Here is a 24,659-nt window from a genome sequence, read left to right as displayed (position 1 = left end):
TGTGGTCTTGTGATTAAAAAGAAAAAGGCTTTCTAAAACAGGGGTCCCCAACTCCGGTCCTCAGGGACCACCAACAGGTCATGTTTTCAGGATATCCTATAGCAAGAACACCTGTGACAATGTCTGAGGCACCGAAAATAATTACATCACCTGTGCAATACTGAGGAAATCCTGAAAACATGACCTGTTGGTGGTCCCTGAGGACTGGAGTTGGGGAACACTGTTCTAAAAAACAAACTTTAACTTTCTAAATAGTTTTTATTAAAGGTAGCCGATTGTGCTGCTGCTTCTGGCATAGATCTGACAGCATGTTGCTCCTTACTGCAGTTGGCTTCCTCTGTTCTACCACTCCCTCCTCTCACAGTAGCCCAGTACTGGCAGAGACAGAAGAATGAAAGCATCCAAGTCTTCAAGGAGGGCAGATCACACAGTCTGTCAGAGTGTAGATAGGGAGGAAAGCCCTTTAACCAACTTGTGATTAAAAAAACAAGTTACCAATATCTAATGCAAAAACTAATAAAATAAAAAATATGGAATTAAAATTCTGTACATTTCGCAGATTTATTTATTTGATGTAAACAGTATTTACATTATATTAATTGTGAGTTGTTATGTAAAAGCATTCCAGGAAAATCTGATGTTATACCTAGTACAAGGCCCAAAAAAGGTGGTACGTGACTTCTATCCTTGTACTCGGCACACCATCTGGTCCTGCTTAGTGGATCTGGTTTTCCTGGATGATTTATTTAAGCAATACCATTTGTTCTTAGGAACCTAAATGGTCCCAAAATTAATTGTAAAAGCCCAAAAACATTAGTCCTGCACAGATGCCGAGGTTTATCAAAACCATGGACACACCTAGGATTGATAGTGTCCATCTAGGTGTTTCCATCATTTTGACAAACTCCCATACAGTACAGTTGTATATTTATAAGAACATGGTGTCTTCTGGATCTCCTTCTGCCTCTGATCCTTTGTATCATTTCCGCATCCCTCTAGCAGACATCCATTGTATCAATATGAGGCTTTCCAACAAATAACAGAAGTGGCAAAGAAGGAACACCAAAGGTGCAGTAGAAGCCAGTTTCACAGTGGCCTTCACAATGACAAGGTTACTTGTAGTTAAAGTTTGGCACCTTCCCCTTTTTTCTGCATGCGGTTCCTGGTTGGTTCTGTCAACACAAGTGGTTCTTGTATTACTGTAGCTGGGTATTGCGTGCCAAGAAGTTCCACCTCCAGTTTTTGTCCAGCAGAACTCAGCTCTGTAGGCACATAGGCAAAAGCCAAGCTCTTATTGATGGAGTAACTAAAGGTTCCAGATGTGGTGTTCCCAACAACCTGAGAAAGAACATTGCATTAGATAATCAGCATGAGAAAATTTTAAAATATAGTATTTTATTTTTAATCTGTCCAGAGTATTAGAGAACTACTTTTTATAGGCACATTTCTACATAGATTGGCCATAGGGAGAGCTGTCAATATACATGGTTCTAACAGTATAGGATACCCAATGTGCACTGTATATGAATGTTTCGTGTCAAGTGGTCCTTTTTGTATAATGTATCTATTAAAAAGAATACTCCACTTAAATATGAAAGTGAACCCTAGCACCTATACAGAAAAGCATATTTGGGATCTGTAGAGTAGAGATATAGAATATGCAGCTCATAATACCTAATGAGTGCAAGTTTTACCTCTGTGTGCCTCCATATGCTCATACAGAGGCAAATCTGAGATCACCCCATCTGAGGCTGCCTCAGGGATCATATCCTCCCCTAAAACGGTTGGGGAATTCTTCAATGCAGCAATATATTATTTCATATATATGTATATATCTCAGCAACATATAGATGTAGTGAAGCATGAGGAATAAATATTTCCACTTGTACCTTTACACAATTTAGATTCTGCTTTGTATCTGACTGTGAGATGACTTTGAAAACTTTAAACTTATTCCTTGGTCCTTGAATGAAGAACATCACGTTGCCGGTCTGCTCTCACTTGTACATCAGTAGTCAGAAAATCACGTTTAATTACCTTACCAATGAATCCCACTATACTTGCCGGCTCTACAAAATGAACCACGTTTAACTGAGCTAAGTAGATGTGTCACATTGATCTTAAGCTGTCTAAGTGTTGCATTTACTGCTACAAAGCCCACCATCTAGCCTATGGGCACAGGGTGAAATCTCGACTTTAACCTTGTCTTGCACACTGCTCTGTGTTTAGGTAGGTTAAATATGTTGTTTAGTTACAACTGTGTAAATAGTGAAGTACAACAGCCTATATAATTATCTTCATATCCTCACTATCATAGCACATAATTGGACCTTTACGAAAACACCCAAACAATGAAAATGATGTTGATGTACATGGAATCTAATTAAGAAAACTCATGAAAAGAAGTCAAAACTAATATAATAGTATAAAAATATATTAATGGAGCTTGGGTCAGTCCTGCCATTAAAACAGGGCCGATATTCACACCGGGCCCGCTCACTTCTCTGGTAGGCAATCTGGATGCACCAGGCTTTTTTAAGGGCGCCTCTTTGACGGCTAGAATAACAGATCCAGTCCCCCGGGTTCGGGATGTAATGATAGGTATCAGGATAAAGACCCTACAGGAGATATTAGATGGAGGAGACACCCCCGACTGGGGCTTGGTACCAATATCTACAATTGTATCACAATGTGAGGCCCTTGGGTATTTGACATTTGGGGAAAGACCGGTAACCGCCTTCGAGAAGATATGCCAGATGTTCCATTGAATTTTTCCCATCTTTACAAATCACTTTTAGAGACAGACATATCGGAGAGAGGCAGGACGCTTGAGCTGACTTGGGAGAGGAACTTAGGCATAGACTTCCAGCGGGAATTATGGAAGAAGGCATATGTCATCACCCATAAGATGAACATATCCTGTAAAATGCAGGAACTTTATTACAAAATCTTGACACGGTAGTACAGAACCCCAGTGAGGCTGGCCAGAGCTTACCACCAATATCACTATCTCTGCTGAAGGTGCCTTAGTGAACGGGGGACCAGGGAGGAGATTACTGAATTTCATGTAACACGGGCGGTGTGGTTGCAGTTCTGTGCTTTGCCGTAATTGCATGCTGGTTAATTAATTGTGCTGTCGTGCCTTGACTTGGCATGAAATGCTCTATATTGTCAGAATCAAGAATACAACTTGATTATGCAATTGCTTTAGATCCCTGATTAGGCTGGACAGATTTCCCCATTCCCTAAGTCCCTTTCCCCTTGACTCTTCCCCCCCACATCCCCACCCTTCTTTCTCTTTTTGGATTTTTGTATTTCTATTTCCTCTCTCCAGATTGCAGGATGTTTATGAGGAAGTTGTAAGGGGGATTATGTTATATTATAAATTCTGCATAAAATGGGAATTTGAAAATATGACAGAAGCGGGGCAATGTTGATATATCTTTATTGCAATTATATGTCTATTGTGGATGCATTGTTGTTAATGATGCAGTTAATAAAATACTTTTAAACCATAAAAACATATTAAAAACTGTTTGTAAAGTTACACATCTGTTAGGGCTTTTTCACACTAGCAGTTTATGTTCTCCTTTTCTGTTCAATGGTAGAAGCTGCAAAACAGAAAACGTTTTCGTTTTCCAGCCCATAGAGATGTATTTCCCATTTACATTTCGTTTTTGTACGCTTGATCAAAAGTGCAGACTATGGCGCTTTGGTTTCCAGTTACAAAAATGGAATCTAGATGGATCCATTTTTTATTGCGTTGTAGTCAATGGGAGACAGATGAAAGTGGAAAGTAATCTGTTTTGCATTTCCAGTTTTTCCAATAGCTAAGATATAGCTATTCATGAATGAATAGCTAAGGGCTATGTGTGATTGGCTGAGCGCTCAGCCAATAGCTAAGCAGTAGCTGCTATTAGCTGAGCCCACAGCCAATCTGCACAGCCCTTTCAGGAGGCGGGGATTTTTACATCCCCGACTGCTGAAAAAGCTTAAAGGGGTTGTCCCGCGGCAGCAAGTGGGTCTATACACTTCTGTATGGCCATATTAATGCACTTTGTAATGTACATTGTGCATTAATTATGAGCCATACAGAAGTTATAAAAAGTTTTTCACTTACCTGCTCCGTTGCTAGCGTCCTCATCTCCATGGTTGCCGTCTAATTTTCGGCGTCTAATGGCCAAATTAGACGCGCTTGCGCAGTCCAGGTCTTCTTATCTTCTCAATGGGGCTCCGTGTAGCTCCGCCCCGTCACGTGCCGATTCCAGCCAATCAGGAGGCTGGAATCGGCAATGGACCGCACAGAAGAGCTGCGGTCCACGGAGGGAGAAGACCCCGGCGGCCATCTTCAACCGGTAAGTAAGAAGTCACCGAAGCGCGGGGATTCAGGTAAGCGCTGTGCTGTTTTTTTTAAAGTCCCTGCATCGGGGTTGTCTCGCGCCGAACGGGGGGGGGGTTGAAAAAAAAAAAACCGTTTCGGCGCGGGACAACCCCTTTATTTTCAAAACTTTTTATTCAAGAAGCCAACAGGTTAAGTACAGCATTACTGTTCGTTTCACCAATATTTACCCTCGAAGGGGTTGTTACAGATTGTTCAACATACTTCTTAAACTGGTATAATTGTCACTAACTTGTACTTAATTCTTCTTCAAGTACAGTTAACTTAACTAACTGGTCATCTATGTCTATTCATATGTTTTATCCTTTAAACCAATAAACCTTGACTACATTCAGCTTTGGTCGTCACTCGTTTCTGCTTCAAATCTCGGTTGGTGTTCTTAGGTCGACTGGAGGGTGTATCGGAATCCTGGTATATCTATCATGTTTATCCATGGTTCCCAAGTCTCCCCGTATTTTTCTAGCGTGTCCGTCCCTATTGCATGTAGTCTTTCGTATAATGCAATCCGGGAGACCCTTTCCATAACCTCCTGGATGGACAGAGTTCTCTGCTTCCATCTGGAGGCGATGTGAATTCTTGCAGCCATACAGATCACCTGGATCAGCTTATGTGCCCGATATCTGACACCTGGTTGTCGGTCGCCTAGGAGGAGTACTGCTGGGGACTTGTGCAGGGGGCCTATAAATAGTCTCTGTATGAGCCTGTGGACCTGTGTCCACAGCCTCTTCACTATTGGGCATGCCCACCACACATGGACTTGGGTGCCTACCTCCGCACAGCCTCTGAAGCAGAGGGGTGAGACTGATTGGTAGATTTGATGTATTCTACTCGGTACCAGGTGGGTTCGGTGGAGGATCTTTATGGATGTCTCCATCAGGGACACCTGTTGGCTCCCCCTTGCAATTGTCTCGCAACACTGCCTCCACCTTTCCGGCGCCATGTCTATATTTAGATCCTTTTCCCATTTTTCCATGTATGGTAATTTTCCCTCCCCCTCTGGTGTGTTCAGTATATTATAGATCAGGGCCAGGGAGCCCTTTCTCATTGGGTCCCTCAGACACATTCTCTCAAATGTAGTCAAGTCTGGGAGGGTCTGTGGGAGTTTGAGTGAGTTCAAGAAGTGGTAGACTTGGTTAATTCTGAAGTTTTCCGCTGTGGGGGGATTAAATTTAGCTTTAAATTGGCTTATCGTCAGTAGCCTTGAGTTTTCTACTAGGTGGTTTACATTTGTAACTTCATTTATTTTCCACCATTGGAAGTGCACTAGATCTTTACTGGGGGGGAATTTTTCGTTTGTTATTATTGGCGTCAGTCTGGATGGGCTAGTTGACAGTTTGTGCTTGTGTCTCGTCTCTCTCCAGATCCGTATAGAATGGTATGAAAGAGGGCTCACCTCCCAGAGATCAGCCCTCATATTGCCTTTGGTCCAGGTCAGCTCCCTAGGGGTGTATGGGTATAGTTTGGCTTCCTCCATGTTGACCCAGAGAGGAGCTTTTGCTCCCCCGAGGGTTTCTATCCACTGTGCTAGTCTCGCCGCTGTGTAATATTTCTTTAGGTTGGGGACCGAGAGTCCTCCCCGACTCTTATGGTGGTGCATGATTTTATTCTTTATTCTGTGTCGCTTGTTGGCCCATATGAATTTAAAGATGCGTTTTTGGAAATTGTTTAGTACCTCATTCGGGATGGGGATGGGAAGGGTTCGAAATAAGTATAGTATTCGTGGCAAAGTATTCATCTTTATCACGTGTATCCTGCCCATCCATGAGAGCATAGGGTCATCCCATTTATCTAACTCCGCGGTTAATTTTTTAATTAGGGGGGGGTAGTTGCATTTGTATAGTGTGGAAAGTGAAGGAGTCAGGTTTATTCCCAGATATGGGATGTATTGGAGGGACAACCCCTTTAATAGCAGTGCAGGAGAGCCAGCAGGAGGACGCGTCTGGGCGCCGGAGAGGTGAGTAATAGTTTTATCAATAGTGAGTTATTGATGATTATCGGGTAGGGCTTAAATTTCAAGCCCTTCCCCGATAATCATTCTGCGGGGCTTGACAAAGCAGTGCTTTCAATGGGATCGGCAGCAGTGCCGATCCCATTGAAAGCAATGGGATAGAATGCCGTGGACTTCAGCTGTGGCAGAGGATTCCTTCATCCCTGCGGTCCCCACGGGGATGAAGGAAACTCCTGTCACAGCTGTGGCAGAAGTCCGCGGCATTCTCCCTATGTTTTCAGTGGGGCTAGCGCTGCTGCCGCTGGCCCCATTGAATCAACTAGCAATATGCCGGCTCTATACTGGAGTCTTTCTTGCGCTACGAGGCGAGAGTTTTCTCATGCTCTCGCAGCGCAAGAAAGAAAAAAATAAAAAAAATCGCAAGTGAGCGTCCACCCTTAACCATTTGTCCTGCCTTCCATTACCTCGCACATACTACACTGTTTTTGTTGTCTGTAGCAACCAATCAATGCACTTTTCATTTCATAAACTGCTCTGGGAAAATTGAAGCTGAGCTCTGATTGGTTGCTATGGGCAACAAGGACAGTCATACTGTTAGTAAATTTTGTCATACCTATTGGGCCTCATTTATGAAAGCTGCCTATTGATATGGACACTGCACAATAATTTTTAATTGGGTACTATGAAAATACAATAGGTATAGTTTTGTATATGTTGCTGTTACATAGGCCAAATCAGAGGCGTAACTTGAAACTGCAAAATCTGGAACTGAGCCCCCAACTATAAAGCTTCAGTGGTAGTATTGGTTTGCAATATGGGGAAGAGAGACTGTATGGGCTCCTGGGCCCAGGTGCGACTGCACCCTCTGCACCCCCTATACTTATGCCCCTGGGCCAAATTCTCAGCCCATTGTTATGAACGCCAAAAGACATGCATGTTGACAGCATTCATTTCATTTTCTTTTACACAGGGCGAGAATCTGCTTATGGGGATGAATAATCACTAATATGATCATTCGTCCCATAGGCCAGCTGTACAGCTTCCTGTTCACGTGGTGAGATGTACTGTCAATCAATAATGAAGAACTTGTACTACAGGAGAGAGCTCTGAGAGGGTGCTATCATGCCTTGGAGAGAAGTATCAGATTTGCTACCTAAGCCTCAGTTGTGCAGGAGGGGCAAATAAACACAGTTTGTCCAACTTGAATGCCCCCGCCCCCCCCCCCCTCTACTAGGGGGATCCTAGGAAGTTGGACTGTTAAATATTCAGAGCAGTTGTCCCATTTTTTAACCTCACTGTCCATTCCTATATCAGGGATATACCTAATAAATAGTTCTGAGTCCAGACAATGCTTAGATGTGTGGCCTTCCTCTTCCCAGCCTTTGAGAAATAAAGACTTGCTGTAAGTTGTAGGTCTTCTGGGTTTTCTCCTTTTTTATATATATCAGCCTGTATTTGAATGTCATTTTATTTTGTCTTCTTTTTAAACATTGTAAGCACTGTATGCTTTGGTATTAAAGCTTAAAACTTTAAGAAGCTTAGTCCTTGTTGTTCTGAACCTACAGCCTCCATTGTGTTAACCCCTTGACTGCTGCAGAGCAATGAATGAGAATATTTGGGACTTCTGGCCCTTTTACCTACCAAAAGTATAGGACTATGGACTGTTCTGAGGTTTGGCTTTTGCTCAATTGGCAACAGTGTGTGGATAGTAAGCACAAGACTGAGTGAGAAAAAATAGATTAACCCCTTGCTGTCACACCCACATCACCGGCTAGGAAACTGCCTATGTAATTACTCCAGACCACGCATCTGGGCGTTGGAAAATGGTAGTAATATGGATTGAGAACTGTAGTCATTGCACACTGAGAAGTGACTATGTATAATAAATAATGGATCCGCGCTCCGAGAACTACACCTTCTTTTCTCCTTAGAAAGTTTTTACACACACAACGCGTTTCATCCTTACAAGGACTTTTTCAAGACACTTGAAAAAGTCCTTGTAAGGATGAAACGCGTTGTGTGTGTGAATAAAACTTTCTAAGGAGAAAAGAAGGTGTAGTTCTCGGAGCGCGGATCCATTATTTATTATACATAGTCACTTCTTCTGAGCGGCTCTCTAGCTGAGAGACGGAGAATACACGCAGCTCCCCAGCTGACTGGCCCAGCAGGATACCAGGGAACTATAAAGGCACCATGCACTAAAGGCTTGTCTGGAGAAGGGGTGTAGTGGAGATCCTTCAAACAGGATCTTCACCTAACACCGGGTGAGTTCAACTTTATTTTACAGTATGTTTGCTGCAATGCACGGACCTGTATACTTGTGAAGCGCTATCCTGAATTTTTGTATATTTCTTTATTGCACACTGAGAAACCACTAAGTTAATTTATTGGTGTGCTGAATGTATTTTAAATTGTGACTCATTTATATACATCCAAAAAGTGACTTTCCGATTTTCAATGATGCTTGGTTTAAATATCTGGAACAGTTTTTCCTCCCCATGACCTACCATCCAATCAATGGTACATTACTTTATGTTTTAGCTTTTAGATGTAACCAGATAGTCATGTTAAGCCCAGATCCTGTGCACCGCTCAGATTTCTATGGGTAGAAGACTTACACTTCACTTGTTATGATTAAATTCTTCTCACCTTCCCATTGTGCCAGATGCTCTCATTTCCTTCAGGATCAACATTATCCGTTTCCAAGGTGAGATACACGAGTTTCCTCTGAAGACCCTTTTCCTTTATTTGCTTCACAGCCTGTTTGCCAATAAATTCGGCTTGCTGAAATCACATAAAATTAATGATGATAAATGAATGTTGCAGCATTGAGGTGGACTTGTGTGCTGAGACAGAGGCGTAACTTGAAGCTCCTGGGCCCCAATGCAAAACCTGTAACAGGGCCCCCAACTATAATGCTTTATTCATAGTACTGGGCTCCCTATATGGAGAAGAGAGGCCTTATGGGCCCCCCAAGGCTCCTGGGCTCGGGTGCAACCACATCCCCTGCATCCTCTATAGTTACACCAGTGCGCTGAGACATTTACATGCATGCATAGCTTCAACCAAAACTCCCACAAGTATGGGAGTCTATCTCAAGTCACATATAGTAAACAGCAACATTAAGGGCTTATTTACACAAGTGTATGCAACTTTCGTTTTTGCTGCATATGTGCATTTTTTTAGCTCTTTGTGTCATCCATTTTTACAGTTGCAAAAATTTTTTTAAAAACGCAACACGGCTCAAGTGATGTTAGTTTTGTCACAATTCACAGGAAACGGCTGTTCAAAAAAACCCACAGTGAGTGTGGATGCCAATGCGTGTCTACACCGTTTTTTAATTTCTCTTTTACGCACCAATAGACTTTACTGGGCGATTTTGGTCTGTGAATACAGAACAAAATAGGACATGCTGCAATTATTTTTTAATGCCCAACATTGGTCTGTGTAAAAAAAAAAAAAAAAAGGCACGTCTGGATGCTCTAATCCAATAGGTCCGTGTGCTGTATGTATTCAGTCTATAAAGAAGACAAGACTGAATATGGACCAAAAATATGCCCGCATGAATGGGCATTAAGTGCCAGCTGGGAGGAGAAAAACATGAGCTGTGCATTTTAACATGTAGCTAACCTTTCAGAATAAGCTGCAATGTGAATAACACAATTTTTGGCCATTATATCACTTGTATCCTATATTTTTTCCCATTTTCCCCTCTGCAGGGTGTATATCTGATTTTCAGTTGTCACAGGACTGGCGAGAGGAGCCTGGCTGTTTTACTGTGTTCTATATGCTGTGGCATAAAGTACTACAGATTCTGCTCTCTGTCTGTAACACACATAGATATACATATTAGTATTTAGAACAGTATATAGCATTACTGAGCAATAATATAGTATGTTAAGTGCAAAATAGACATATGTCCATCGACTGTAGCGTATTATCCTACCATGTTGATCCAGAGGAAAGCAAAAACGCCAATGAGGTAGAAGCCAATTTTCTTAATTTTAGAGAAAAAGATTTCCTTTCTGACTCCAAAGCTAGCAGTTAGAATAATTCCCTGGATGAACAACCCTTCTAAAGTAAGCTAGGAGCCATAACATGCAATATTGTTAAAGAAAAGCGTTGAGGCCCCTCTTGTACTGTTTCAGCAAGTTCCCCATCACCATGTCCTCAGGAAGAGAGTTCCATAGTCTCACTGCTCTTACAGTAAAGAACCCCTTTCTATGTCGGTGTAGAAACCGTCTTTCCTCTATGCCTATGGATAGGTTCACAGGTTGCTGTCACAATGTACAAATGAATAGATAGCAGCAGATAGCTCACCATGGCGTCTCTCCCTCCCCCTCCCTTCTGCTCTCTATACAGTTCATTGAGCAGGATGACTCATACCCCTAATACACCTCCTCTTCTACCCTCGGCATGTCTCCAGTCAATCATTTGACAGCAGAGAGCGGACAAGTTAAGAGGAAGGGAAACCCCTGTTTGCCAACACTTTTGGAGTGATTTTTAAGCATAAAATACATTATTTTAGTCAAATAAAGTAAATAGCACTTTTGCTAGTTATCACACTGGCTATAATGTAAGCACTGGTTGTTTGAAAAGTCAGGGTGTGCTCATAGGGAGCGGATTTGGGGTCATCTTGTAGCAGAAAAATCTGCACCATTTGGTGTTAATTTTGATGCAGATCTGCAACATCTTCATTCATCCAATTAAAGGGGTGAAGTCTGCTGTGGAACGGTGTCAAAATACACACCAAAAGGGGCAGATTTTTCGGTTGCGGAAAATCCGCACAAAATCTGCTATGTGTGAACGCACACTTAGAGTCCATTTACGTAAAAACTTTTTTTTTTTACTCTGGACTGATCACTGCTGTTTTGCCTCCATGGTTTATAATGCTATGTAGCTCAGCGAGCATGGAGCTTCATTTACAGGTTCAGCAGGTTCAGAGCTGACTGTCCTTACTAAAGGGGTATTCCCATCTTTGAATGTCATGTTTATATCGCTAGCATATACTATAGCATTCTCAGTAGTATTATTGTAATAATTGGGTCGGGAGTGGCCAACCCAATTTTAAAAAATAATAGTGAATTGGGACTGCTGAATTCCAACTTCCATTAAAGTTAATAGGCTTAACAATTGGGTTCTTTAATTTGACCTCCAAAATGTCCCTTGAACAACAGTTTAGGGAGGCAGTGGCAGCAGCAGCGCAGTGGTTAGAACTGTGTGGGGTCCCAGGTTCAAATTCCCATCAAGGTGAAATCTAAACCTAGAACTCCATGAGTGCAAGGCGGCAGTGCTGAGCCAACACACCTGTCCTTTCTGCTCAAAGCAGAGAGCCAATACTGTGGCAATATTTGCTAAAAAAATCAGATTGGGATGATCCAATTTAGCAAAAAATTTGCCCCATTTTATCGCCCAGCTGATAACGATGAGCAACCCTACTCATTAGTAGTGATCTGAATTCTAGGACCCCCACTAATTCTGCATACAGTCCCTTCAGCTGTTCTGCACAGCGGCGCTCCTAACCCAACCTCCAAGGTATTGCAATATATGTCTATTCCAGAGAACAGGGTGGTGTTGTACTTCCCTGCATAGCAGGTGGTTCGAAGCGCGGCTGTGCAGGGAGAATCTGCAGAGGGGCTGTAGTCCCTTTATTCTGAGGACTGATGGGTGTCTCAGCAATTGGACCTTCACCAATTAAGAAGTAATGGCGTATCCTGGATATGCCATCACTTTCAATAGTTGGAAAACCCCTTTTATAAAAGTTATGGATAGGTTCTGTTCTCAATGAGCATTACAGAAAACTGGTGATCTTTTGTTTAAAAATATTGCCTGAAAGGTTACTTAATTACAAGACATCTGTGAAGCTTCATGGAAAGGAACTGCCATGCGAGAGAGAAAGTGATACTAGCGTTTCATAAAAAAGCCTTAAACCAATGTGCAGTGGGGTAAAATGCGCCGAATTTAACTAAGAGGCACACATTTCTTAATAAACTTGCAACATTTTTGGCTTTCTGCATACCAGAAATTTAAATCCACGAGCAGGAAAAAGATTTGAGCTATTTACACCAATTTCCGATGACAGGTCCAATAAATCTGTCCCCCCTTCCCACTTAACCACCCTCAATTTTTTTACCACTTTTCAAAAGTGTTAAGGAAGTAAAAATCCATAAATTAAATGCAAATGTGGCCAGCATTTACAGAATTTCTACGCTAGAAACCACATTATTTAATACATTACCCTCTCTGATGTGAAGACAAGTACAGTCCTGTTAAATCATTATCAACCACTAGGAGGCAGTGTTGTACGCAGGATCTGGCCAGTCCTGGGCAAATATTTCACTTTAGCAGTGATGAAGAATAGAATTACAAATGTACAAACAGTTTGATGGCATCCTCTAACTTTTCAGAGAGTGACAATACCCACTTTTCCATGTATCTTCAGTTGGTTCTAATTTATACAAATTAATGCAAAGGTCTATTGATCCATTCCAAAACTGGAACACCACTTGGGATATTTGTAAGAGGCCTTCCAACCTACCTTATTTAGCTTTACAAAGTACTGTAGTCCGGCCTCCAGGGGGTTAGTATCACAATTCATCTTAAAATAACATAAGGAAAATTTAGAAACTATTTTACAGATCTTATTCTTATATAATATCTTATTATATTATATACTTATTATTATATACTGATTCACATCTGAAATCTCTTGAACATCAATGCAAAAAAAACGTAAAAGACCTGAAAATACATCCTTTATTACAACCCCTTATGTATCATTTATTGCACTAATGTCCTCTTTAGGGGCGAAGGACCTTTTAAAGGCGTTGTCCGGAACTTTTACTATTGATGACCAATCACTGTTCCACTGTCAGAACCCACTCCACACACTGACACCATTCCATTCACTCTATATGGAGATAGCCGAGTGCTGCTTTTGGCTATGGCGGTCAGTTCTGGGTCAGTGAATGTAGCAGTGATCACATATGCGGACCGCTACTGCATTCACCAGGGAGAGTTGAGGACTGCCGTTCACATGATCCCCGGTCATCACAGCAGTTGTACCCGCTAGTGATCAGATTTGTCACCATGGATAAGAAATAAATTTCCCACTAAATACATTTAAAGGGGTTGTCCAACATTCTTTTTTTTCTTTAAAAACGTGTTCCCTGTCATATGAAATGACTAGCTTCTACTCACCTCTACCTGCATCTCCCACACAGCAGCTCTGTCCTCTGTGTCTGGTCTTTGATTACTGGCTGCAGTAATCTGAGGTTCTATGCACAGGCTACTGCAGCCCATAAACGTTATGATGCGGGGCTAACCTGAAGCTGCGGCCTTGGGCACAGAAGAGAGCCGAAAGAGGTGACTATAAACTCAATTATTTTCTATTATGGGGAATCTGTTCTTAAACAAAAACAAAAAGAAAACATGTCGGACAACCCCTTTAAGGGCATGTTCATGTGTAATAATTAAAGTGACCCTCCAGTCCTGAACAAATAAAGATGGCCGGACTGTACACTCTGCATTAGTATGCATCATAAGTCTAAGACACTACATGCTGTTCTGATGGGCCAGTGCTGTTCACATGAGCAGTGCTGGCCGGTCAGACCACCATTTAGTATCTTAGACTAAGGATGCAAACTAATACAAGGTAGTCAGAGAAGCTGTATAGCCATCTTTGTAGGATCCTGGGCTGCAGGGTTGCTTTAATATGCAGGTTTCACTCAGTTTAACTTCTGCTGGGAACTGGAAACAGATGCATGCTGCAGATTATAATCCCCCCTTGTGCCCTAAACCTCCATTCATTGCATTCTACTGTATGGAATCTGCAACCATTTCCCTCACTTGTGGATGTGTCCTAATGCCAATTATTAGTTGTCACCCGTTTTCCCATGTACTAAAATAGCTAAGAGATGGCTGAATATAATGCATCAAAAGAAAACAATTTAAAGACATGGACAGCTATATTACATGGACAGCCATGCTAGGTAATAGCCTACTACATTTTCCTTGCAGGGGCCACTGTAGAACAAATGCCTGGCTGGCCATAGCTTGCCCTGACAATATCAGCTGTCTGCCGGAGTTGCCAGGAGCTGGACCTCCATGATGAATTCTCTCATGAGACCTTTAATACTTAACAAATGGGACATTTCCCCAATTTGTATTACAAAAATATTACATAAGTGCCCCTGTCCTATAGCTGGATAGATGTACTGTACACATGTAGCTTACCTCTGCTCCCCAGCCACGGAAAGCTTTCTCCAGTCTTAGCACATTCATGGCGTATGTACCAAAGTTATCAATCCCTTCTTCATCCCCGGCCAGCATGATCTTGTTGTACAGCTCTGAGGTGTCCTGCCTCTTGTGGTACAGCTCCCAGCCCAGCTCACCTAGCAGGATACATGATACAAACACAATATTCAAATTCATTATTGTATTATTTCCAATGGGCAACTGTTTAAAAGAGGGGCTCTTGGTGCCTGAAAACACCCCATCCCCACCCATCACTGTCTGCATAGCTGCTTTCCCTATTTAGCATCTGGGCAGGAATTCATGTAATATCAGAGTTCTGCTTGATTGCAAATGATCACCATAATCAGTGCAGGACATTCAGTGAAATGTAGGGCTTTTTGTCACATGCTGGTGGGACCTGGAGTGGTGGAGTATGGACACTAGGTATCTAGCAATTTCCATCATAGAATGGTAGAGTTGGAAGGGACCTCCAGGGTCATCGGGTCCAACCCCCTGCTCAGTGCAGGATCACTAAATCATCCCAGACAGATATTTGTCCAGCCTTTGTTTGAACACTTCCATTGAAGGAGAACTCACCACCTCCCATGGTAACCTGTTCCACTCATTGATCACCCTCACTGTCAGAAAGATATTTCCCCTAAACCATCACAGATTACCAGGGGTATTAGGCATTAGCCCCTAAGCTTGAAATGATAATATATAGAGACCCCTTTTGCTCTAGATCTATGGTCCGTTAGGCTAGGATTAGTTGTCAGTTCCAGCTAAAACTACAAAAACATGTACTTATCAGCCATTAGTATTGTCTCTTTCCGTTGAGTTCTCACCTGTATAAGATATTCGTATAGCGGTTACTGGGATCCCAGCAATGTTCATTCTTCTCCCATGCAGAAATTTGAAAGCAGATTCATTCAAGTCTTCAGATGTTAATTTTTGAAGAACCTTTCTGGATAGTGGTCCCGCTACACCCAAAACTCCCACCTCATCTGTCACATTTACTATCTCCACATTATATTTGCCTTGTATTGCAAATTCTTCTATCCACCTGTAAATACAGAATATATATTTATATTTGTTATATACAACATTTCAGCACATGTCCTCCTCTGAACTGTAGCTTACCATTAGAGAATTGATGGCCATGTAAAATAGAGTCATTTTTGTAAGTACAGTAATTTCATTACTTGCCTTGAAATGATTGCGTTCTGTAGCATTGTCCAAAGCAGCATGCATAATTCTGCAGAGCTGATATTTCTCAGCATTCCTTGATTGCAAGCTTGTTTTGGTGAACTGCTCCTTTTCTATGGAAATGAATAGTAGAGCACAACGATTGGCCCCCAACGAGCCAATTTTCCTAAATTAGCTCGCAGTTTTTTTGCCTTCCTCTGGACCAACTGGCTGAACTAGATGGACAGTGTCTTCATTCAGCCTAACATACTATGTTACTATGATGGCTCTTGACTGGACCCAAAACTAGTGCGCATGTACTCCTGAGATCCCGGGCACCAGATTTAGATGAAAGAAGTGGGCAAGCGCCGGAATCCTCTGCTATTACTTTCCATAGAAGAGGTGGTCTGTTTCCTTGGCAACGAGCAGTAAACAACCAGGAGAACAGAGGAATCAATATCTGCCATATCTGGAGAATGGAGCATTTTGGAAATAAACATCTTATAGATGAATGCCTCGTTTTGTAATTTCAAACACAATGAAATAGGATTCCAGAGATGGGAATACACCTTTAATGGGTTAATATACATAATAATGCTGCACAAACCTCAGATCATGGAGTTCTGATCCAGATCCAGTAATCAGTAGAAACTCTCCAGGGGACACATGTGAAACGGTGAGCTCAGCATAGACTCGACCTCTAAGGGTCAGCATGTGGCTTATATTTGTGTAACCCTCCTGTGTAAGAAAATGGGAAATTAGTGGCTAAAGCAAATCCCTATGATTATAAAGAAATATAGTGACAGGTGGTTTATTTCTTAGTTATCTGCTCTGGATGCTCTCAGAATTTGTTAGATGTCTGCCTGTGCAACTTATCTTTTTTATTGCCCCAATGCATTTTCATATAGCCTGGATTAAAAATACCTTACGTTTTGTGTATACAGCTCCAATGTATACATAGCTCTCTCAGATAATAAGCCTGGTCTAGTTAGGCCGGCTGCACACGGCCAGGTCGGATTCTGCATGCGGTAGCCCGCAACAGAATGCGGCCCTGTGCCCAGCTGGCATCCGCGCATACCTTTTGTGTCTTGTATCTTCTCTGTACCGCGGATGGTCTGCACGGCTCACCATCGGATATGCGCACTACAGATTTGTTTTTAAGCCACTGCTTTCTCTATCATCATGCGGAATCCGCAACCTTTCCGCAAGGTCATTGCGGAAGGGCCGTGGATAGGACGGCTTCCATTGATTCCGCATGGAATCCGCTCAAAAATAGAACATGCTGTGATTTTTCCTCTGTGAGCAGAAAATCGCAATTGGTTTCTGCTTGTGTCGAGGAAAAAGCAGTTTTAATAGCATGTAACGGGCAGTATTTGCTGCGGAATCTGGATGACGGACGCCCACTTCGAATTTCCACTATGCAAATCCGCCCGTGTGCAGGCGGGCTTATATTGTGTAACCGTAGGCCTCCCTCACATAGCAGCACTGCATTTTATTTTAGTTTTCGGCTGCAGCTCTCTCCGGCTGACAGCGGGGTTTAGCATACCTCATCATTGATCAGGTGCGCTAAACGCAAAAAATAGAACAGACTCCACTCAAAAAAAAAATCGAGGCGCTTTCCAGCACTGTGATCGATGAATGTCTGCTAGGCTCCACTGAAAACAGTGGGAGCGTTATACTGCGATTAGAGCGGCGCTCAGAATGCTGCGCTAATTGCGGTAAAAAGCGCCTGTGTGAGGGAGGCCTTAGGCTATTTTTACAGATGCTGATAGTGATCGCTTAAAAGAGCGATTATATGTGATTATCATCCGGTGTAAACATGGGACCCAACAAGGCAAGTAAGCAAGAACTGCTCACTTGTTTGAGTCGCTTGGTTTTTAACAGACCTAAAAACTAAGCGATTATCAGCCTGTGTAAACAGGCAGTCGTTCATCTAAAAATGACTGCCTGTTTACTCTGCATTGAGGTGGGCCCAGACTCCATTCACTGAATGACTATCGCTCCTGTGTAAAAGCATGACTGTCAGGTGCTTAACGGCCCAACGATTGTCCCATACATTGGGACGACTGTTGGGCATTTAAGCGCCTGACAGTCATCCCGTGTAAAAGTACCCTTGCTCCCTACCAGCTGTATCTTACTTCCTAACAACGTTCTGAATATATGTTAACAAGTACAGGATAGATGGCAATAGAGTATGACTACAGGATCAAACCATACAGTCCCCAATGGTATTCATAACAGCTGTATACACAGGATAGGAAGATTCTTTTTGTTAATGAAGACTATTTGAAAAATAAAGTGTCTGCCATCAATCTGGAAACTGGAGTGGTATAAACCTGCTAGATTCAAAATTTTCAAATAAATTCACTTAGCATTGGGTGAATGGATGTATGAGGATAATTTAATAGCAGGCAAATTATCCTATTGTATAATAGATGGTAAGCTCAGTGGATAGTTCTCCACTTAAAGGGGTTGTCCAGCTCTCATCAATAGCTGATCGGCACACGATGGTATCAGCCTGGCATGGTATTGCACACACAGTTGCCATTCACTCCAATGGGAACGGTCTCTGAAATACCATGCCGGGCCACAGCACTGTGTGCTTCTGGTTCTGTACGCTGACTCAGACATACCTTTGGAACCGTATTTGCAACGAGATGGTCCAAGAATTTGATTGCATCCTTCCCTTTCACAGTAAACTTGCCAAATGGTGTCAGGTCAATGACTCCCACCTTTTCCATCACCTGGTTATATTCTCGCCTCACAGGCTCAAACCAATTTGTCCTCCGAAAACTAGGTCTGAAAAAGCAAAACATTTTTCAGAATTATCCAGAAGAATGGGAATTTCAATGTCAATGTACTTCTTATATAACATAAGCAAAAATATCCATCCTGTACTTACTTGTATTCGGCATCATCTCCTTGCTTGTAGAACCAGTGAGGTTGTTCCCATCCCGCATGGAAGCCCATGGAGCATTTGGTCTTGAGCGCTTCGTAAACTCCACTCACTCTTTCCGTTGGTCTTCCTCCAAACCTTTCCTCCTTTGGATAACCGACTAGGTAATGAAATAAGATGTCCAATGATTTACCATATTTGGGTTATCATTTTTTCGGTCTCTTATATCCAGATCTGAGCTTCCTTTTGACTTTAAAAAAAGCCATACAGGAGATTGAGTCTCCAGAGTGTAATGTCTATGGGGCCTTGTCATTTCCCATACACGCACCCATTCACAGAAGCTCTCTCAGTAATAATTCTTCTCCATAAGAAAACATTACTGATATACAGGTAGAAGGCCTCTCACCCAGCCAATCAGAACAGTACTATACATTGATGGGTATAATAGTTTACTTATGGAGAAGACTTTAGTAGGTCTTATATTTTTAGTCATATTGCAAAGCCTGTTAGAAGGCTGGACATTGACATACAGGGAAGCTACCTTACAATAGTTGACACCACAAAGGCATTTTCCATTTGCATGTCAAGGAAGTTCAATATGTACAATCAATATGACCTAAGTGCATGGATATCGTATGTAATTATTAGACAGTATAAATACTATTACCCATCCAAGTACCTATATAGACACATAAACAAATACCCCTCAACCATCCTGGACTCAGTGGGACAGTCCCAGATTTGGGATGCTGTCCTGCAGTCCTGGGTAGCAGGAGACATGACCTGTTCTCCTCCCTGCTTCCTTGCATCCTCGTTGCTCCCCCACTTACTTAGTCAAATAATAGAAATCAATGTTCTGTCTACATCCCAAACACACAGACAGCAGCCTCCCAGCACCGCATCAGTATACAAACTCCTCCGCCCGGACTCTGGGGCTTATTTGGTAATACTGTCTAAAATTTAGACGGAGCAAACTTAGACTATGCACTCTTAAAATGCCCCAGGATTATCACTAGAGCTTTACAGAATGTTAAATCTGTTGAATTTTTAAACAGTCATGTGTAAGTTTAGACCAACCAAATAGTTGGCTTAGTTTACACCAAAACTTGCGCCAAAATTTTAGTGAAATTCATAGGTATTTGGCACATTTTTAGTGCAATTTAGACTACACCATTTTTTAGGCAAATTAGAAAAACTACTTGAAAGTGTCTAAAAACACATAGTAAATGTGGCGCAAAATATGTAAATCAGTTTTCTGTCGTAATTTGCTCCAGAAAACTTGTATTTCCAGCAGTAAATCTGCCCCATTGTACTTAAAGCTAGACAAGAGCTAAAGAAGGAGTCTGTATACAGAGCAGTGCTGGGAAGCTCAGAATTAGCCCAGGGGAACAGGTGAATCCCCTGGTGACCCGTGAGCCAAGAGTGGGTCACAAGACCACAAGTATGCAACATCTCAGACAGCTAATATTTGCATGTACCTGAACCCCCACAATTAATTTTACTGATGGGCCCTAGGCATCCCAGTAAGACAGTGGCTGCAGTCTCTGTGTAAGGGATGAAGACAGAAGATTGATTTATATTGTTTTTTCGACTGAAAAGGTGGGGGAGTATGGGGCTGGTGGGAGGGGGGACTAATAGGTGGGGCCACAAAAGGAGTGACTATAAATACATGGGCCACTATAACTAAGTGGGGCCACAAAAGGGAGCACTAATGCTATGGGGGCATTACTAAGCCTTCATTGGGGGTAGCTGCAGGAGAGGAAGAATGTGCAGTCATAACTGAAGAATGTGAGTCATAACTGAAAGTAGTCTTCATGGTGGTCTAGGCCCAGAGGGAGAAGAACAGACAATGCCAATCAGAGAAGACATGGAAGGTAACTATACTGTAATCACCATCACTGCACAGAGCTGACTATTGTTTAGAGGTATATTACTGTGAGGGGTATTTGAAGGGCCCTTTTACTGCATGGAGGTCACTAAGGGGAGCTATTACTGTGTGGGGACACAAAGGATGTGACCCGGTGTAAAAGAGACATGGCCTGATGCAAGAGACATTTGCTGTGGTGTGCAGCAGAAAATGTCCCTCCTTTTATGGTTCAGAACTTGGGAGGTATGCCAACATGAACAAACAGTACCATCCCCACTTGGTAACACTCACCATCCCTCTCGTTAAGATGGTACGACAAGATGTAAGAAGATATGGGAGAGAGGGATAGCAGTAAGGGGCTTGTGGGATGTTAGGGAGAGTTACTAGAGGGCTTAGTAGAGGGGATGCTTGACCTCTACAGGGAGGATACTCAGTTAAGCTTCTTATTTTGATGAAGAGGAGGCTAAAAAGCTACGGTAAGACTCTGGCGTGACCCGTTAGCTGTTATTTACTTAGATTAATAAGACAATTGGGTGAACACTAGTAGTAGCAATAATTGGAGTATAGAGTGCAAAAAAGGGTAATCACTAACAGGTCCTGTTGAGTCCTAGTTTTTTTACCCTCCTATTCATCATGTTAACGTACGCTAACTTGGTCACTGGTTGACCAGCATACTAGCCGGAAACACCTCTCTAAAGTTCAGCATGCTGATGCACCATGCGTTTTCTAGTCTTTCCTCTCCTAGGGCGCTCTGAGTATTTTCTCCTCCCTCATCTCAAGCTGCTCATCTTGTCCTGGAGAGATTCAGATCAGCTGACTTTTTTGTGGCTGCCATCTTCTGATGGTGGGGCTAGTGGTCAGCTATGTTGTTGACATCACCAAGCCGACCCATGAGTGTAGAAGACAGGTGCCCTGATGGCAAGGAACGCAGCCCTGCAATCTAAGGGTTTAGAGGATGAGAAGAAATCCCTCACCTCTAAACAGAATAGGACAGTTCGCTTATTGCCAGCAGTCTCATTCCTGCAAGTATAGGATATTTTTGCTGGCAGACGGTCTATACAGGCATGTCTTGGGGTCATGGTTGCACAGTTATATTTTAACACGTGTGCCATGGCCTGATGGTTCATGGATTGGACTTCAGCACATTGGAGAGAGAGACGTTAAAATTTATATATTTAATAAATAACAATGCTTCTCTCAACAGTTGTATAAATGTAGACAGCAGCTTCTAAAGATGCAATGAATTTATCAATACAGCTTAAGCAGCTCTGATGAATTTTGCACATTTTCAGACTGCCTGGTCTAAGTTTACACTGTCTAACTATTTAAAGGGATTCTGTCATTTTTAAAAAAAATCAATACTTACCTATTTCTCCCCTGTCAGTCTTCTTAATGCATCTTCCCCAGGCTCCTGCAGTCCCCCTGTAGTGGCCCAGAACACCTATTCCTGGCCCTCCATAAATGTCATACATTTCATGTCCTTTGTGTGGATGCACTGTGCACACTGTCTTGTCTCTTGTTATGTGTATTGTACAGCTGCAGCAGATGAAGGGTTAATATCTGCATGAGAATGGGAGATGTCTCAATTTATCAATTTATGTCCTATTACGTGGTATGTTAGAGTCTATAAGTATTAGTGTTGGACAGCAAGGTGGGTTCCAGAATCTTCAGCGGTTAGGAGAGGAGTGTAGAGCCAGCCACATGGGGGTACCTTCAACCCTCATGCAGTGAAGAGGATGAAAGAGGAAGAAAGACATCTTCAGTACCCCAATGCCAGGAGCCAGTAGAGAGTAAAGAGAGAGTGAGAGAGCGTGAGGACAGAAGTGAGTCAAGATCACCGTGCAGAGGTACTTTATTCATGAGTGTCTGAGGAGAGTTTGTCGCCTACCCCTTTCAGGAGCAGCACTATACAGATAACGGAGACTGTAGGGCCAGTATCATCCTGAGTTCCTCCCCGACCTCCCTACTTCTGTCTTGCCTGCATTGGTGTGTTCTTAAGCTGTAAAGTGTTGAAGTTTTACAAGTAAAGTTTTGCCAGGCCCTAACCATTCCCAGAGACTGAGGTACTTAAACACCAAAATGTGTGTGGTCTCTCTTTATTATCACCGAGGTTCATTCATTTTGGTGAATAAAGGAATGGTGGCATCATGTGACAATCTAAAGTTCTATGGCATGTATATTGGCCATCCCTCTCCTAGGGGTGTCCGGAAGAGGCCCAGCGGTACTCTGGCCAAGGCTGCGTGTGTCCCTCTCGGGAGGAGTCTGGTAAGTGCCATCATGACAAGTGACAGCTTTACCCTCCCAGCTCCTCAGCGTCTGCCCCGTGTCCTGAGTTACCCTTTGGGATGCTGTACCCCAGGTCACGTCACCTCCAGCTGCCCAATTCTTCTTCCGGTGACAAAGCATACATTGCCGGCAGGTCTTGCAGGTCAATGTACTTGCAGGTCAATCTACTAGCAGGTCTTCTTCTTGCAGGTCAATGTACTAGCAGGGAATGCAGACCCCTATGCCATGCTATTGCCGAGACTGCGCATACTTGCTGTCTTGTGACAATAGTATTTAAAACACTCTCAGCAAGACAGCGCGCATCCACAGTCTCTGAAATAGACTGCCATTCCCTGCTAGGCAGTGAACGCTACATCACTAGTGATGTAACCTATACTGACCTGCAGGAAGAAGAATGCCAAAGATGGACGCTCCAAAACAGGAGGAAGATGATCCGGCTGGCTGGAGGTGAGGTGACTCAGGGGACTGGAGGAACAAGGAGAAGATCAGCAAGGAGAAGATGCGGTAAGAAGACTGACGAGGGAGGAATAGGCAAATACTGATTTTTTTTCTAATGACAAAACCCCATTTAAATAAATTTGCCCCATAGTGTAACCATTACAGCATAAACGATGGACAATGATCTGATTGCTCATCGTTCAATTTAAATAGCGGCCATTCAGTATTGAACAGCCGCTATGTTAAGTCAATGGAGAAGGGCGCGGGAGCGCGAGGAGAGAAATCTCCTGCAGCTGCCCTGCCCCCCTGCTGGCTGCACTGTGAGCATTGTTTGCCGGCACTCATCCTGTCTAAATGGACCCTAACCCATCTGTACATCTCTTGACTCCCCTGTGGATTTATGTGTTTAGGCAACGAAATGAGAATAAGCCACTGCCAGACTCCTGATTTCCGCGGCTACAAAGAATTGGGACATGTTGAAATCTAACATGCCAATTCTTCTTTTCTCTAGATAGTTGACCGATCTCACAGAAATCAGCTGGTTTGGCCAACTTACATCATGTATACAGGTACCTTCATTTGGACTGTCATAGATTTTGATGCAGATTTTACCCTATGCGCCAAGGGTGAACCCTGCAGTGAAAATCTGCAGGAAAAAAAAAATTGACGTCCTGTGAATTTGAAATCCACCCCGCAGATCAAATCCCACACAGATTTTTTTTCTGCAGCATGTAAATGAGATTTGTTAAAATGTCATCCCCTTTTTATGCTATTGGAATATGCTACTTGTTGATCTAAGATTAGCAAAACCAAGTTTGCTTGATCTGAGCTCAAAGCTTCTACCTGGATGAAATGTATTGAATATGTTGATTGGTTACTGCAGTCAGTTGATCTTCCCAGCAAACATGGTAGCTACCAGCTGCAAATGTGGGTGTTATTTCACCACCCAGGAAAAGCCTATCAGGCTATCAACCTAATCTACCATCATGGATTCCGCTAGTTGAATTTACATACACTAGTTTAATCCATCAAAATTCAGAAATCAAATTGAACGTAGATTTGGATCATGTGATCACGGGCTAAACAGTGTTGGTGCAACATTTTTCTACTTGATCTTCGATCAACTCTTCTTGATCTCAGATCAAAACTTTGGTGCAACGGGCTGTTATTGGGATTTAAAATTGCTGAATGCTAGAAGTGATGTAGTAACACAGAATAAAGACATACCAATGTTGTTAAATCCATATGACTCTCTTGCTTTCAGTGCTGTGTATTTTGTGGTGGTCCATTTGCCATATCTATTTGGATCCACTTCAATGAGGTCGAAAGGAGGTTCTCCACCAATGATCCAGTCACTCAAGAATTTACCAATGCCACCAGCATGAATGATACCATATCTATAAAC

The 24,659-nt window shown here is 42.6% G+C and overlaps 1 protein-coding gene across 2 annotated transcripts in view; it reads right to left on the bottom strand.

The window, feature by feature from the left end:
* Window positions 1-548: 548 nt before the first annotated feature.
* The window catches only part of DMGDH (dimethylglycine dehydrogenase), a 54,530-nt gene continuing 30,419 nt past the window's right edge, over window positions 549-24,659 (bottom strand). Inside the window, exons 8-16 of one of the 2 annotated variants that reach the window (XM_066602838.1) lie at window positions 24,482-24,651; window positions 18,670-18,823; window positions 18,401-18,566; window positions 16,375-16,505; window positions 15,428-15,645; window positions 14,583-14,740; window positions 12,886-12,945; window positions 8,997-9,131; window positions 549-1,338 (exon numbers count right to left, since the gene is read on the bottom strand). In XM_066602838.1, coding sequence (XP_066458935.1) covers window positions 1,123-1,338; window positions 8,997-9,131; window positions 12,886-12,945; window positions 14,583-14,740; window positions 15,428-15,645; window positions 16,375-16,505; window positions 18,401-18,566; window positions 18,670-18,823; window positions 24,482-24,651 — 1,408 coding nt within the window. In that variant the 3' untranslated portion in view covers window positions 549-1,122. The remainder of the gene's footprint in view (window positions 1,339-8,996; window positions 9,132-12,885; window positions 12,946-14,582; window positions 14,741-15,427; window positions 15,646-16,374; window positions 16,506-18,400; window positions 18,567-18,669; window positions 18,824-24,481; window positions 24,652-24,659) is intronic. The other variant, XM_066602839.1, reaches the window with a different exon arrangement.

Source organism: Eleutherodactylus coqui, chromosome 5 (genome assembly GCF_035609145.1).
Source record: "Eleutherodactylus coqui strain aEleCoq1 chromosome 5, aEleCoq1.hap1, whole genome shotgun sequence".
NCBI lineage: Eukaryota > Metazoa > Chordata > Amphibia > Anura > Eleutherodactylidae > Eleutherodactylus > Eleutherodactylus coqui.
This window is presented reverse-complemented; position numbering and strand designations above follow the sequence as displayed.